General features: G+C 38.2%; 1 protein-coding gene across 5 annotated transcripts in view; it reads right to left on the bottom strand.

The window, feature by feature from the left end:
• LOC125163894 (A disintegrin and metallopeptidase domain 3-like) overlaps positions 1 to 17,891 on the bottom strand; it is a 119,893-nt gene that overhangs the window by 45,250 nt on the left and 56,752 nt on the right. For all 5 annotated transcript variants that reach the window (XM_047856174.1, XM_047856172.1, XM_047856171.1 and 2 more), the window contains exon 12: positions 7,118 to 7,304. In XM_047856174.1, coding sequence (XP_047712130.1) covers positions 7,118 to 7,304 — 187 coding nt within the window. The remainder of the gene's footprint in view (positions 1 to 7,117; positions 7,305 to 17,891) is intronic.

Genomic DNA, 17,891 nt, shown 5'->3' with positions numbered 1-17,891 from the left:
TGGAGACCTGCATTTACTACCTAAGGGAAAACAAAACTTTCTTGTGTACTCTCCTCAGGCCCATAGCTACTAGTCTGATTGCTAGATCTATCAATTCACTGACCTTGAAGGTCAAGAGTTCTTGAAGGTCAAGAACTTCTTGAAGGTCAATTCACTGACCTTCTTGAAAACCATTAGCTGTTTTTTTTTAGCAGTTTCTTCTTGTTAGTTTCTTTTTTAAAGATTTTATTTTTAAGTAATCTCTATACCCAACGTGGGGCTTGAACTCACAACCCTGTAATCAAGAGTCACATTCCACCAACTGAGCCAGCCAGGTGCCCTCTATTAGCTATTTCTTTAAATACTTCAGATATTCTAAGATTACCTCCTACATGTCCCTTCTGGCATTTATGTTTCTCTTACATTAATAATCCTGCCTTTCAGTTTCCTAAGAACTGGACCCCAACCTCACATTAGCAAAATGCTGCTGAGATTCCTACAAATGTCTTGGCAACAATGATTTCTCCCAAAATAGGCCAATGTATTGGATCTAGGCTTGCTAGTATAGCCAAATTATTTTTCTCTTCAGAAAACTGCAGGCTGCTTGGCAACAAATGGTTAAACATATTCAAAGGTTTGCCTATCAAAAGAAATACATAATTGGTTTACTTTTGTACTCATTTCCTATTTCTCCTATCAAAAAAATTTACCATGCTTAATGGCTTAAATAATACATGCCTTATTTTATAGTTCCAAAAGTCGAAAGTCCAAAAGGTGTCTTACCTGGACTAAAATTGAAATGTTGAAAGCTGTGCATTCCTTGGGAACTCTTGAGAAAATCCATTTCCCTACCTTTTACAGCTTCTAGAGGCCACCTGCATTCTTTGCTTAATGGAATCTTCATCTTCAAAATCACAGTACATCTCCAAATATCATTTTCACGTGTCCTCTGACTCTGACCTGCCCCCTGTCATTATTACATTGGACCTGCTCAGATAATATAGAATACCTAACACTCTCAAAGCCCCTAACTTGATCATATCTTCAAAGACCCTTTTACCATGTAAGGCAAAATTACAGGTGCATTGCATATATAAACAAACTGCCGAAAAAATTCCAAATATATTTTGAGGAATACACGTGAACATTTCCATGTGTCTGCTCTATATGTTACAAAACGCAGTTGCTACAAATATTCTTTCTGGCTTATCCATAAAAGTAACATACCATCATTTCCATAGATCCTAATCATCACAGAGGTGACCCCTATTCAATATGGCAGGATACTAAGGGCAGGAATACCAGCAGAAAAGAATCACTGGGGAAATGATGGATTATGGTTATCAAGGGTGGCACTAGGGTAGAGCAGGCAAGCCACCTAGGACTACAAATTTTTAGAAGGCACACACTCTAAGGCCATGCAATTGCTGACTCCACATGTTTCATGGAAGTGATGGTTCCAACTGGCTACCTTAGGAAACATTCTTCCCTAAGGAGGGGATTAGACCATGGAGAGGAGAGGTGGAAAGCTGGCAGCCTGAGGCTCCAAAGAGGACAGAGAAGTTTATCAGCAGGGTCTGAAAGCCGCTAACTCCCAAAACAAAGGGAGCATTCCAAATCTAAAGGTGCTAACCTGTGAAAAAGAGACAGGAGCAACTCAGGGATTTCTGGTTTCAGCTGTGACATGTAGAGTCTGGAAGTATCACTCCCACCTTAACTAAAGAAAAAAAAAAAAGCAGAACAAAGGCAATTGAATAGGGAATGATCTTTTGTAAATGTTGCTGGAGTAACTAAATGTGGATATGCAAAAAAAAAAAAAAGAATTTAGACATATAGACTTTTATCTTTTCTGCAAAAATCAACTCAAAATGGATCAGAGAAAAAAAAGTTAAGGAGAAGGGAAAGAGGATTGCATAAGTGAAGCACAGGGGAGTTTTTACGGTGGTGAAACTATTCTGTGTGATGCTATAATAGCGAATACAGGTCATTATAAATTTTATCAAAATCCTCAGAATTGTCTAACACAAAAAGTGAACCTTAATGTAGACGATTGAATTTAGTTAATTATAATGTATAAATACTGGCTGATCCACTATAAGAAATGTACAACAATAAGATGCTTATAATAGAAAAACTGTATGCTGGAATTGGGGTAGAGGGTGGGGTGGGTATATAGAACTCACTGTAGTATCTGTTGGATTTTGTTGAAAATCCATTACTATATTTTAAAAAATCATAACTTATTTTTTAAATAGATTGAAACTATGCACAGGTAAAACATACATTCTGCAGATGTATGTTTGTGCTTATTAAAGACTGGAACTAACCTGGCTATTGGTTTTTTTATGCCTTTTATGTATTTTTGTTCTTGCATTAGTTTTTATCACTTGATAAATTTTTTCTTGGTTCTCAGATATGACACACATTCATAGTTTCTGTAATGATTGGATCAACTAAGAACAACCTATACTCCTAAAGTATTTCAAAGTTGTAAAATGTTGCATACAAGGGAAAAATAAAGAAGTACTGTCTGGGACTGGGGGAAGTCATGGATAATTAGAAGCTTGCATTATACTACTAAGATAAACAAGAAGTAAACACCATTGTTCCCAGAGTGAACAACAAATCAACCATAATTAAAATATTTTTCCATGAATGACCTTTGGCATATAGTAATGGGTATAACTAATACTTTTTATACTATTGTGGGACCAAATTCATTTTAATTTCATCACACAATGCTTAGAGATCACAGCTTTACTGCTCTGGGTTCCCACAGTGATGGGCCTTCTCTGGATTATATTAATTCTTGTAAAATGTGAAATACTATCAAGTATGTAGACATTCTGCCACAATCATAACATTTTTATGTGGCCTGCACTGAAAAACTATTTTGTGTGTGTGCTGCATGATGTTTAATATTTAAACATATATGACTACAGATAGACTTTATAATCCAAATAATATTCTTTTTTAAATTTTTTAACATTTATTTATTTTTAAGAGATAGAGCACAAGAGGGAGAGGGGTAGAAAGAGAGAGGGAAACACAGAAACCGAGGCAGGCTCCAGGCTCTGAGCTGTCAGCACAGAGCCTGACGTGGGGCTCGAGCCCACGAACTGTGAGATAATGACCTGAGCTGAAGTAGGACCCTTAACCGACTGAGCCCCCCAGGCGCTCCCCAAATAATATTCCTGATATGCTAGTATATAAGTCACCAAAAAAAAAGCAGCTAAGTTTCGTTGGGGTAGGTGGAGTTCAGCAACAAGATCACTGAAGGCAATCCAGGATAATGGGGGGTAGGGAAGAAGAGCCCTTGAGCACTATGTCTGATTAGGACCCCATGCAATTGCAGGCATCTCAGACCAGTACACAGCTGATTTCATCCACTGGCCCTGAATTTCCTTTGATATTCACTGGCACATTGGAACCAAAGAATTTATCCCATAGTTATGTAAAGAAAATGTATGATTCTGATATTCCCATTAAAAGTTCTTTATGAAATAATCCAATGTAACAACAATACAATCTGATTGGGTGGGAAAGTCCCCAAAAGTTCCACTATAAACAGACTGGCCCCCGACACTGGTAAACTCCACAAACAGGAGGTTGTTCACCCATAAGAAACAGATAGCACCAGCCCACCTACTGCTTCACCTGAACCACTTGATCACGGGCGTCTTGCCAACAAGACTCATCTCATGCCCAGAAAATGTAGTTTACTGGAGAAACAGTGTACCTCTGAGCCTTCTACCACATTGATGATAAATTGCTGATAGTTTACAGAAGTGAATGCTGATGAAATAACCAAAAACTGTATGAAAGATATGCACAGACCACTCAGGAATAAAACCCAAAGTCAGAGACCCTCAATTCAAAGAAATATACATACAAATAGCTCAGGGCATAGCACATTCACCTACTGATGCATAGCCTAGAACAATGCAGGCACATGTGTAGCAGAAGACATGTGCCAGGAAAGACACAACTGCATGAATCTTAATAGTAAAAAATTGAAATAAACTTATTTTCATTGACATAGAACAAACTATAATATCAATAAAATACTAAAAGCAATGAAAACAATTGGACTAAGCTACATTCAAAAACAGATGACCTTTGCAAGTGTAATATTGAGTAAAAGGCCAAGTGACAAAATGATATAAGCCATATGGTTGCTATGTAAAGGTAGAAAACAGTCAACCAAAGTATATTGTGTAAGGATGCAAAAATAGAAGTAAAACTGTGTTGAAGAGTAGTAAAGCAGTGAAATTGTAAATGATGATTGGAAGGAAGGGGCATCTGATTGGGAAGAGACATACAAAGAACTCCTTTGGCAGAGGTAAGATTTGTTTTGAACTGAATGCAAATTATTCAGGTGTGTGTTAAGTATCTGTTTGTTACACCCTTCATTCATATTTCATGTGTATTGTATATCACAATGAAATGGTGAGTATGACATAATTTTTTTTGATAAACAAAAGTGTGCAGTGAATTGTCCTATCAAGAGAACAGTCCTAAAGTATATTTTAAGGAATAGGATATAATTCAAAAGGACATTATTTCAGAAACAAACTTTCACATGCAAAAAAACCCTTAATAAATAAAAGGACTGGTAGGGGAAATAAAGCAACTGTTTTCTGAATACAATCTCTGGAATAATAAAGATGACAAATTAAATATTTTGTAAAAATGTCATGTAAGTTATTGGGTTGTTGTGAGAAGTGAGATGATTCATTTTCAGAAATACCAAATAAAAGCTGTGCTGACTAGTTAACAGTAGGTTTAACCTATTAGAAATATATATGAACCCCCTCCCCTCCCCCAACACACACACACACACACACACACACACACACACACACACACACACACCATAATGGAGTCCCAAAACTTCAGACACCTCACTTCCTGGTTCTTCCATTCTCCATTTCGCCATCCAGGTAAGGCTGTAATCTCTGTAGTACTCAGCCAATGAGGAGCCAGGGGAGGGACATGCATGCTAGCAGATAAATTGTCTGCTGTAACTGTTCTGAGTGTGCCTGTCCATCAGACAACCGCTCTTGCAAGAACATTGATTAAAGCCTCGCCTCACTTGTGCTCTGAGTTTCTAGTGTCTCTCTTTTGACTGGGTCAGTGAGCTTTTTCTAACAGTTGTAAATCCTGTTATTTTGGGGTAATGTGGTCTAGATATGGTTAAACATTACATATATATGGTTAAAAATGCAAATATAATCACTGAAGGGAAATTGAAAATACATATCCACTGAATCACTAGAAAAAATAGTGGAAGAAAGAAAAACAAAACACATAGACCAAAATAAATTAAAAAAATTCAACTGAAAAACAAATGTGGCAAAGTGAACACAGAAAACACAAACATTTTGAGACAAGTAAAGTTATAAATAATATGTAAGAAGTAATAATAGCTACATGTAGTGAGGTATCCTGGAGGAGATTCTGGGACAGAAAGATGCCATTAGGTAAAAACAAAGGAAATATGAACAAATTATGGACTTTAGTTAATTAAAAGAATACTCAAAAAGTAATAATCATGTTTAAGGGGATAATCTTATAAATCAAAGACAGAGTGAATAATAAATTAAAACCAAACATAGATATTGAACTTAATAGTATAGAAAAACTAAATGTAAATAGAAAATTATCAGGGAAATACCAATTAAAGAAAGTTATTATGTGTACAGATACAGACGTATGCCAGACCAGATAGACTTTAAAACCAAAAGAAACATGAGAGATAAACAGATTCAGTATTTATTTAAAGGCAAAATGTTAAATTTCTAGGAAGATATAAAAATTGTAAATATGTTTGCACCATATAAAAAGCTACAAAATATATAAAGCATGAATTAAGTAAATTATAGTGAGAATTAGGCAAATCCAACTCTACAGTTGAAGGTACCAACATTATTTCTTAAGTACTGAGAATTCAGGCAAACAAAACCAATAAAAATGCAGATGTGAGTCATTCACTTAAAAATTATAATGCAATCAAGTATATAGAATTTTGTTCCAGTTAGTTTACATCTTCTCAACCAAATGTGAAATATTCAAAATTATCTCCATTTATAAGTATATGAAAGCAGTCACAACAAAATTCAATGATTACTTATCTTACCAAGCACAACTAAAAAAAAATAGCAAAAAGCTAAATAGAACAACACATCAAGACATTATTAATTAAATTCTGTGAAGTCAAAAGTTAAAGTAAATGAAGATCTCACAAATGCAGGAACAGCAATTAGGAGATGAGGAGGTAAACAACAACACACATTTAATAACTTAGTGAACCAATGCAGTCACTTTGGAGGAATTCAGGAGAGATGATTGAGGTGATAATTATAGAACTGATGTTAACATTGTTTGTGATACAGAAAGGTAGATATTACCATTAATGTTTACACAATGAAGAAACTCTACCTCCTCTGTTTTTTTTTTTAATTTTTAATGTTTATTTATTTTTGAGAGAGAGACAGAGCGTGAGCAGGGGAGGCGCAGAGAGAGACAGAGACACAGAATCCAAAGGAGGCTCTAGGCTCTAGCTGTCAGCACAGAGTCCAATGCTGGGGTCGAAACCACCAACTGTGCGAATTTCATGACCTGAGCCAAATGGCAGTTTAACCAACTTAGCCATCCAAGCACCCTGAAAATCTACCTCTTTAATCCATGCTACACTTACCTGCTACTTAAACTCTTCAAATGCTTTAAATTCAAGATGAGTCAGTTATCACATGCCCCATATCTCCCTTAGATATCTGATAAATGGTGGAGCTTTTGAGAAAAAAAAAATCTTTCTTTTTTGTATCACATCTAATAAGTCTACACAAGAAACACAAAGAAAAATCTTTATTTAAAAAAAATTAATGTTTATTTATTTTTGAGAGAGAGACATACAGACAGACAGCACGATCAGGGGAGGGGAAGAGTGAGACAGCAAGACACAGAATCCGAAGCAGGCTCCAGGCTCGAAGAGCTGCCAGCACATAGCCCAACATGGCCCGAACCCACGAACCACAAAACCATGACCCAGAGCCAGAGTTAGGCGCATAACCGACTGAGCCACCCAGGCTCCCCCAAAGAAAAATCTTTAGATAAGCAATTCATGTTTGTCACTAACCTGTGAACGACCACAATCACATTCCTCAGGCGGTTCCAAAATACCATTGCCACAGAGTGTATTTTTATCTTGGTAAGACACTTCTGAAACTATTTGATTCTGAAGACATTCAAATTCAGGCTGTGAAACCATACGGTTAAATTCATTCATGCTGCAACTGCTAAAAAACTTCACACCATGGGAACGTCTAAAAATAAATTATATTCTTCAGACAAATGGAATAAAGTCAGTTTTAAAGAAACCCTCTTCAACACAGTACTATGAATTCTACATTTCACTTACTGGAGAGCCAAGGAGGGGAAAATACCATTTTCCTTAAGTTTTTATTTAAATACCAGTTACTTAACATACAGTGTCATATTGGTTTCATGTGCTTTTATTTTTAATACAAACCGTAAATAAAAGCAGTGAGTCCATTTTTATTATAATTCCATATAATAGACATCTACCACATAAAGGAAGTTAAAATGACATGAGTTCAAATATATTAAAACACTTTACAGTGCTTCACACACAAAAAGCTCTCTTTAAGAATATCTTATTTTTACTTTTATTGTCAACATAAGTCATAATTACTTATAAAAATGAAATGTACTAGGAAATTTATATAAACTGAAGGAATAAAAAGTGGTTGATTATGCTAATGAAAAATCAAGGTTATTTATTCTTTGGTATCAAAATCAATCAATTAAAATATATCAACATTAAGTATATAAAATCTACAAGCCCTAGATTCTTTTTTATTTTATATTTGTACATTTCTAAGTGTACTACTTAATGGACTTTTCTTTAATTTTGTAATAATCTAAATCTTAGATAAATAATACAATACAGTTCAAAGAATAAATTTTGTTTCCTGAAAACAGTTAAGAATAATTGCCAAAAACAATGTTAATAACTCTAAGTATTTTAATGTATAATTCTTGCATAGAAATGAATTCTCCTTAACCAGACCCTTCAAAATCAGGAAATAGTGGTACATTACTATTACATAATCCTCAGATTCCATTCAAATTTCTCCTTCTTCACAATATTGGCACTTTATAGCAAAAGGATCCAGTTCAGAATCAACCATTGCATTTACTTCTCCGTATCTACATTTGTTATCCACATTTGTGGTTGAATTTCATGACCTTGAAAGGGTTTATGATTTTAGGCTGATTATTTGCTAAAATGTCCCTCAACTGACCAGGTGGCTCAGTCAGTTAAGCATCTGCCTTGGACTCAGGTCATGATCTCATAGCTCGTGTGTTCAGGCCCCAGGTCAGGCTCTGTGCTGGAGAGCTCAGCCTGGAGCCTGCTTTGAATTCTGTGTCTTCCCCTCTCTGCTCCTCCCCTGCTCACACTCTCTCTCTCAAAAATAAGTAAATATTTTTAAAAAAAATTTAAAAAGGGGGGGGGTCAGGAAGATGGCAGCGTAGGAGGACGCTGGGCTCACCGTGCCTCCTGCTGATCACTTAGATTCCACCTACACCTGCCTAACTAACCCAGAAAACCGCCAGAAGACTAGCAGAACGGAGTCTCCGGAGCCAAGCACAGACGAGAGGCCCACGGAAGAGGGTAGGAAGGACGGCGAGGCAGTGAGCGCTCCACGGACTGGCAGGAAGGAGCCTGGGTGGAGGGGCAGCCTGCGGCCAAGCAGAGCCCCCAGTCTGGCTTGCAAAAGCGGAGGGGCTGGACGGAGTGTGTTCTGACAGCAAGCACGACTTAGCATCTGGGAGGTCTTAAGTTAACAGCTCTGCTCAGAAAGCAGGAAGGCTGGAGGACAAAGGGAGGGAGAGTTGCTGAGCCCCAGGACGACAGAGCTGTTTGGCGGGGAAAAAAGGTGCTCGCCAGCGCCATCTCCCTTGCCCATCCCTCAGCCAAAATCCCAAAGGGAACCAGTTCCTGCCAGGGAACTTGCTTGCCCCGCGCAAACACCCAACACTGTGCTTCTGCGGAGCCACCCCTCGAGCAGAGGGTCTGACTCCCTTCCGCTGCCACAGGGCCTTTTCTGAAGTGGATCACCTAAGGAGAAGCGAACTAAGCCTGCCCCTCCCACCCCAACTAATACGCCAGATCCCCAGCACCACAAGCCTGGCAGTGTGCAAATAGCCCAGACGGGCCACGCCACCCCACAGTGAATCCCGCCCCTAGGAGAGGGAAAGAGAAGGCACACACCAGTCTGACTGTGGCCCCAGCGGTGGGCTGGGGGCAGACATCAGGTCTGACTGCGGCCCCACCCACCAACTCCAGTTATACACCACAGCACAGGGGAAGTGCCCTGCAGGTCCGCACCACTCCAGGGACTATCCAACATGACCAAGCGGAAGAATTCCCCTCAGAAGAATCTCCAGGAAATAACAACAGCTAATGAACTGATCCAAATGGATTTAAATAATATAACAGAAAGTGAATTTAGAATAATGGTCATAAAATTAATCACTGGGCTTGAAAAGAGTATAGAGGACAGCAGAGAATCTCTTGCTACAGAGAACAAGGACTAAGGAACAGTCAGGAGGAGCTGAAAAACGTTTTAAACAAAATAGCAAAACAAAATGGAAACGACGACGGCTCGGATTGAAGAGGCAGAGGAGAGAATAGGTGAACTAGAAGATAAAGTTATGGAAAAAGAGGAAGCTGAGAAAAAGAGAGATAAAAAAAATCCAGGAGTATGAGGGGAAAATTAGAGAACTAAGTGATACATAAAAAGAAATAATATACGCATAATTGGTATCCCAGAGGAGGAAGAGAGAGGGAAAGGTGCTGAAGGGGTACTTGAAGAAATAATAGCTGAGAACTTCCCCGAACTGGGGAAGGAAAAAGGCATTGAAATCCAAGAGGCAAAGAGAACTCCCTTCAGACGTAACTTGAATCGATCTTCTGCACGATATATCATAGTGAAACTGGCAAAATATAAGGATAAAGAGAAAATTCTGAAGCAGCAAGGGATAAACGTGCCCTATCATATAAAGGAAGACCTATAAGACTCGTGACTGATCTCTCTTTTGAAACTTGGCAGGCCAGAAAGGATTGGCACGAGATCTTCAATGTGCTGGACAGAAAAAATATGCAGCCGAGAATCCTTTATCCAGCAAGTCTGTCATTTAGAATAGAAGGAGAGATAAAGGTCTTCCCAAACAAAAACTGAAGGAATTTGTCACCACTAAACCAGCCCTACAAGAGATCCTAAGGGGGATCCTGTGAGACAAAGTACCAGAGACATCACTACAAGCATAAATCATACAGACATCACAATGACTCTAAACCCGTATCTTTCTATAATAACACTGAATGTAAATGGATTAAATGTGCCAACCAAAAGACATAGGGTATCAGAATGGATAAAAAAAACAAGACCCATCTATTTGCTGTCTATAAGAGACTCATTTTAGATCTGAGGACACCTTTAGATTGAGAGTGAGGGGATGGAGAACTATTTATCATGCTACTGGAAGCCAAAAGAGAGCTGGAGTAGCCATACTTATATCAGACAAAGCTAGACTTTAAATTAAAGGCTGTAACAAGAGATGAAGAAGGGCCTTATATAATAATTACAAAGTCTATCCACCAGGAAGAGCTAACAATTATAAATGTCTATGCGCCAAATACTGGAGCCCCCAAATATATAAAACAATTACTCATAAACATAAGCAACCTTATTGATAAGAATGTGGTAATTGCAGGGGGCTTTAACACTCCACTTACAGAAATGCATAGATCATCTAGACACATGGTCAATAAAGAAACAAGGGCCCTGAATGATACATTGGATCAGATGGACTTGACAGATATATTTAGAACTCTGCATCCCAGAGCAACAGAATATACTTTCTTCTCAAGTGCACATGGAACATTCTCCAAGATATATCATATACTGGGTCACAAAACAGCCCTTCATAAGTATACAAGAATTGATATTATACCATGCATACTTTCAGACCACAATGCTATGAAGCTTGAAATCAACCACAGGAAAAAGTCTGGAAAACCTCCAAAAGCATGGAGGTTAAAGAACACCCTCCTAACGAATGAGTGGGTCAACCAGGCACTTAGAGAAGAAATTAAAAAATATATGGAAACAAACAAAAACGAAAATACAACAATCCAAACCCTTTGGGATGCAGCGAAGGCAGTCCTGAGAGGAAAATACATCGCAATCCAGGCCTATCTCAAGAAACAAGAAAAATCCCAAAATCAAAATCTAACAGCACACCTAAAGGAAATAGAAGCAGAACAGCAAAGGCAGCCTAAACCCAGCAGAAGAAGAGAAATAATAAAGATCAGAGCATAAATAAACAATTAGAAACTAAAAAAACTGTAGAGCAGATCAACGAAACCAAGAGTTGGTTTTTTTGAAAAAATAAACAAAATTGATAAACCTCTAGCCAGGCTTCTCAAAAAGAAAAGGGAGATGACCCCAATAGATAAAATCATGAAGGAAAATAGAATTCTTACAAGCAATCCCTCAGAGATACAAGCAATTATCAGGGAATACTATGAAAACTTATATGCCAACAAATTGGACAACCTGGAAGAAATGGACAAATTCCTAAACACCCACACTCTTCCAAAACTCAATCAAGAGGAAATAGAAAGCTTGAATAGACTCATAACCAGTGAAGAAATTGAATAAGTTATCAAAAATCTCCCAACAAATAAGAGTCCTGGACCAGATGGCTTCCCAGGGGAGTTCTACCAGACGTTTAATGCAGAGATAATACCTATCCTTCTCAAGCTATTCCAAGAAATAGAAAGGGAAGGAAAACTTCCAGACTCATTCTATGAAGCCAGTATTACTTTGATTCCTAAACCAGACAGAGACCCAGTAAAAAAAGAGAACTACAGGCCAATATCCCTGATGAATATGGATGCAAAAATTCTCAATAAGATACTAGCAAATCGAATTCAACAGCATATAAAAAGAATTATTCACCATGATCAAGTGGGATTCATTCCTGGGATGCAGGGCTGGTTCAACATTCGCAAATCAATCAACGTGATACATCACATTAATAAAAGAAAAGATAAGAACCATATGATCCTGTCAATCCATGCATAAAAGGCCTTTGACAAAATCCAGCACGCTTTCTTAATAAAAACCCTTGAGAAAGTCGGGATAGAAGGAACATACTTAAACATCATAAAAGCAATTTATGAAAAGCCCACAGCTAACATCATCTTCAATGGGGAAAAACTGAGAGCTTTTTCCCTGAGATCAGGAACACGACAGGGATGCCCACTCTCACTGCTGTTGTTTAACATAGTGTTGGAAGTTCTAGCATCAGCAATCAGACAACAAAAGGAAATCAAAGGCATCCAAATTGGCAAAGATGAAGTCAAGCTTTCACTTTTTGCAGATGACATGATATTATACATGGAAAATCAGATGGACTCCACCAAAAGTCTGCTAGAACTGATACTTGAATTCAGCAAAGTTGCAGGATACAAAATCAATGTACAGAAGTCAGTTGCATTCTTATACACTAACAACGAAGCAACAGAAAGACAAATAAAGAAACTGATCCCATTCACAATTGCACCAAGAAGCATAAAATACCTAGGAATAAATCTAACCAAAGATGTAAAGGATCTGTATGCTGAAAACTATAGAAAGCTTATGAAGGAAATTGAAGAAGATTTAAAGAAATGGAAAGACATTCCCTGCTCATGGATTGGAAGAATAAATATTGTCAAAATGTCAATACTACCCAAAGCTATCTACACATTCAAGGCAATCCCAATCAAAATTGCACCAGCATTCTTCTTGAAACTAGAACAAGCAATCCTAAAATTCATATGGAACCACAAAAGGCCCCGAATAGCCAAAGGAATTTTGAAGAAGAAGACCAAAGCAGGAGGCATCACAATCCCAGACTTTAGCCTCTACTACAAAGCTGTCATCATCAAGACAGCATGGTATTGGCACAAAAACAGACACATAGACCAATGGAATAGAATAGAAACCCCAGAACTAGACCCACAAACGTATGGCCAACTCATCTTTGACAAAGCAGGAAAGAACATCCAATGGAAAAAAGACAGTCTCTTTAACAAATGGTGCTGGGAGAACTGGACAGCAACATGCAGAAGGTTGAAACTAGACCACTTTCTCACACCATTCACAAAAATAAACTCCAAATGGATAAAGCACCTGAATGTGAGACAGGAAACCATCAAAACCCTAGAGGAGAAAGCAGGAAAAGACCTCTCTGACCTCAGCCGTAGCAATTTCTTACTTGACACATCCCCAAAGGCAAGGGAATTAAAAGCAAAAATGAATTACTGGGACCTTATGAAGATCAAAAGCTTCTGCACAGCAAAGGAAACAACCAACAAAACTAAAAGGCAACCAACGGAATGGGAAAAGATAGTTGCAAATGACATATCGGGCAAAGGGCTAGTATCCAAAATCTATAAAGAGCTCACCAAACTCCACACCCGAAAAACAAATAACTCAGTGAAGACATGGGCAGAAAACGTGAATACACACTTCTCTAAAGAAGACATCCAGATGGCCAACAGGCACATGAAAAGATGCTCAACGTCGCTCCTCATCAGGGAAATACAAATCAAAACCACACTCAGATATCACCTCACACCAGTCAGAGTGACCAAAATGAACAAATCAGGAGACTATAGATGCTGGAGAGGATGTGGAGAAACGGGAACCCTCTTGCACTGTTGGTGGGAATGCCAATTGGTGCAGCCACTCTGGAAAACAGTGTGGAGGTTCCTCAGAAAATTAAAAATAGACCTACCCTATGACCCAGCAATAGCACTGCTAGGAATTTACCCAAGGGATACAGGAGTACTGATGCATAGGGGCACTCGTACCCCAATGTTTATAGCAGCACTCTCAACAATAGCCCAATTATGGAAAGACCCTAAATGTCCATCAACTGATGAATGGATAAAGAAATTGTGATTTATATACACAATGGAGTACTACGTGGCAATGAGAAAGAACGAAATATGGCCCTTTGTAGCAACGTGGATGGAACTGGAGAGTGTTATGCTAAGTGAAACAAGCCATACAGAGAAAGACAGATACCATACTTTTTCACTCTTATGTGGATCCTGAGAAACTTAACAGAAACCCATGGGGGAAGGGAAGGGGAAAAAAAAGAGATTAGAGTGGGAGACAGCCAAAGCATAAGAGACTCTTAAAAACTGAGAAGAAACTGAGGGTTGATGGGGGGTGGGAGGGATGGGAGGGTGGGTGATGGGTATTGAGGAGGGCACCTTTTGGGATGAGCACTGGGTGTTTTATTGGAAACCAATTTGACAATAAATTTCATATATTGAAAAAAAACTTTTAAAAAAGAGAAAATGTCAATTTTAGTATCAGTTGTAACTTCTCTTTCATTTGTGGTTTATTTGGGTCCTCTCTCTCTCTCTCTCTCTCTTTTTAATATTTTTAGAGAGCATAAGTGGGGGGAGAGGCAGAGAGGATGGGAGCAGACTCTGTGCTGACAGGTTGACACCAGTGAGCCCAATGTGGGGCTCCAATTTAGGAACCATGAGATCATGACCTGAGCTGAATTGGCACACTCAACCAACTGAGCCATCTAGGTGCCCTCTGCCCTCTTTTATTGAAAAGTCTGGTTAAATGCTTGTTAATTTTGTTTATTATTTCAAATAAATTGTTCTTAGTTTCCTTTTTCTTTTCTAATGTTTTTTTTTAAGTTTTTGTTTTTCAGAGAGATAGAGCATGAGCCAGGGATGGGGCAGAGAGAGAATCCCAAGCAGGTTCCTCATCAGCACAGAGCCCAGTGCAAGGTTTGATCCCATGAACCATGGGATCATGATCTGAGCAGAAATCAACAGTTGGATGGTTAATAAACTGAGCGACCCAGGAGCCCCTGTCTGTTCTATTGTTTTTTAAGCATATTTCATTTTTTCACTCATCTTTATTATTTACTTCCTTCTACTAACTTTAGACTTGATTTGTAATTGATTTCTAGTTTCATACTGTTGTGGTTGAAAAAGATGCTTGATATAATTTAAATCATCTTAAATTTATTGAGACTTATTTTGTAGCCTAACATCACCTATCCTGGAGAATGTTCTATATGTACTTGAAAAGAATGTGCACTCTGCCAATTTTGGATGGAAAGATTCATCTGCTTAATGAATCATCTATGGCCAATGTTTTGCTGTCTGGATGATCTGTCCACTGATATAAGTGGGGTGTTAAAAGCTCCTACTATTATTGTATTACTGTCAATTTCTCCCATTATGTATGCTAATATTTATGTATTTAAGTGCTTCTATGTTAAGTGCATAGATATTTACAAGTATTACATCATCTTGTTCGATTGATCCCTTTATCATCATGTGATGACTTTTTTGTCTATTACAGTGTTTATTTTAAAGTCTATTTTGTCCGAGAGAAGTATGGCTACCCCAACTTTCTTTTAATTTCCATCTGCATGGGATATCTTTGTCCATCCCTTCCCTTTCACTCCATGTGTCTTTGGATCTGCACTGAGCCTACTGTAGGTAGTATATATGTAAATCTTGTTTTTATTTGTCCATTTAATCACTGTATACATTTTGACTGGAGAATTTAGTCCATTTAGTTATTTTATTGATAGATATGTACTTATTGCCATTATATTGATTGTTTCTTATTGTTTTTGTAGTTCTGTTTCCTTCTTCTGTCTTCTGTTGGTATTTGGTGACTTAGTGTTGTGTTTGTGTTCCTTTCTCTTTATTTTTTGTGTATCTCTTATTGGTATTTTTTGTGGTATTTTTTGTGAATCTTTTGAGATTCATATGTAACATCCTATGTATACTGCAGTCTATTTTAAGTTGATGGCTGAGGGCTGAAGTTCAAGTGTGTTCCAAAAATACTACATTTTTGCTCCCCCTGCATTTTGTTTTTGATATATTTTACATTTTATTTTGTATATAACTTGACTAATTATTATAGGTCTAGATGACTGTCTATATTTGTCTTTTAACACTCATACCAAATACATGGGTGGTTGACTTGCTGCCTTTACTATATGTTTACCTTGAGTGACACTGCTTTCATTCACAGTTTCATTTCTAGTTAAGGCCTCTTCTTTTTCCACTGAAAGAATCCTTTAACATTTCTTGTGATATCTGTTTGGTGTTGATGAACTCCTTTAGTTTTGCTTGTCTGAGGAACTCCTCATCTCTCCTTTAACTCAAGTGACAATCTTGATAGGTACCGTATTTTTTATTATAAATATTCCTTTCATTACTGTGAATATATCATGCCACTCCCTTTTGAACTACAAAGTTTTTTCCAAAAAAAACCCCTGATAATCATAGGAAGGTTTCCTTATACATAACTGTTTTTCTCTTGCTGTTTTTAAGATTCTCTGTTTATCTTTATATGTTGTCACTATGATTATAATGGGTATTGCTCTCTTTGGGTCCATATTATTTAAGACTCTTGTTTCCTGGACTTGGATATCTGTCTCCTTCACCAGATTAGGTTAAATTTTCAGACATTATTTCTTCAGATGTATTTTCTGATCCTTTTCTTCTCTTCTACTTCTTTTTATTTAATGTTTATTTTATATTGAAGGAGGGAGAGAGAGAGGCAGAGCATGAGTGGGGGAGGGGCAGAGAGAGAGAGAGGGAGACACAGAATCCCAAGTGGGCTCCAGGCTCTGAGCTGTCAGAACAGAGACTAATGTGGGGCTCAAACTCACAAGCCATGAGATCATGACCTGAGCTGAAGTCAGACACTTAACTGACTGAGCCACCCAGGTGCCCCTCTTCTACTTCTGAGGGTACCTATAAGTGCTAGTATGGCTGATGTTACCCTAGAGGTTCCTTAAAATAACTTCAATTTTTAAAATTATTTTTTTCTTTCTGCTTCTCTGATCGGGTGCTTTCCAATATCCAATCTTCCAGATTGCTTATCCATTCTTTTGCAACATCTAATCTGCTGTTGATTTCCTCTAGTGTGTTTTTTATTTCAGTTATTGTATTCTTCAGCTTGATTGATTCTTTTTTATATTTTCTATGTATTTGTTGAAGTTCTCACTGTGATCCTCCATTCCTCTTCCAGTTTGGTGACCATCTTTATGACCATTCCTTTGAACTTTGCCTAGTGGACTGACTATCCATTTCACTTCTCTCAGGTATTGTCTTGTTCTTTCATTTGCAACCTCTAGTGCCTCATTTTGCCTCCTTCTGTTTATTTCTATGTACTAAGCAGTTATGTCTCCTGGTCTTGAAGGAGTGGCTTTATGCAGATAGTCCTTTATGCAGGTACTGTGGGGCTCAGTAGTGCAGACCCACCTGGACTGCCAAACCAAGTGCTCCAGGACTCTCTATGGGCTGTGTGCATGTTCCTGTTCTGGCTAGTCAATGATAGGTGGTCACCAGACTTGCTGGTGAGTGGGGCTGTCCCTCAGTGCACATGTAGATGAGTGAGGTTTAGCTACAGACACATTGGTGTTTAGGGCTGGCCCTTAACCCATCTGGGAGTCCTGGCCATGACTCTTAGAGGCATGCTGGTAAAGTGGTTGGCTTCCCAGTGTGGGGCCCTTGGGAGGGGTTCTGGTGGTGGCTTATGACACCCACTAGGTCTGGCAGGATGGGGGGCTGCTTGGGTGGCAGCTCTCGTACTGACCAAGGGTGCACACCAAGAGTGGCGAAGGGGCACTGTATTGAATATTTGAAAGTTGCTAAGAAATTATATATTAAAAGTTCTTATTATAAGAAAAAAAAAGACTTGTTACTCCTAATGGTGACAAACGTTAACTGGTTTTCTGTCCCTTTGACTCTTTCCTCTCCTTCTGGGACC

Source organism: Prionailurus viverrinus, chromosome B1, assembly GCF_022837055.1.
Source record: "Prionailurus viverrinus isolate Anna chromosome B1, UM_Priviv_1.0, whole genome shotgun sequence".
NCBI lineage: Eukaryota > Metazoa > Chordata > Mammalia > Carnivora > Felidae > Prionailurus > Prionailurus viverrinus.
This window is presented reverse-complemented; position numbering and strand designations above follow the sequence as displayed.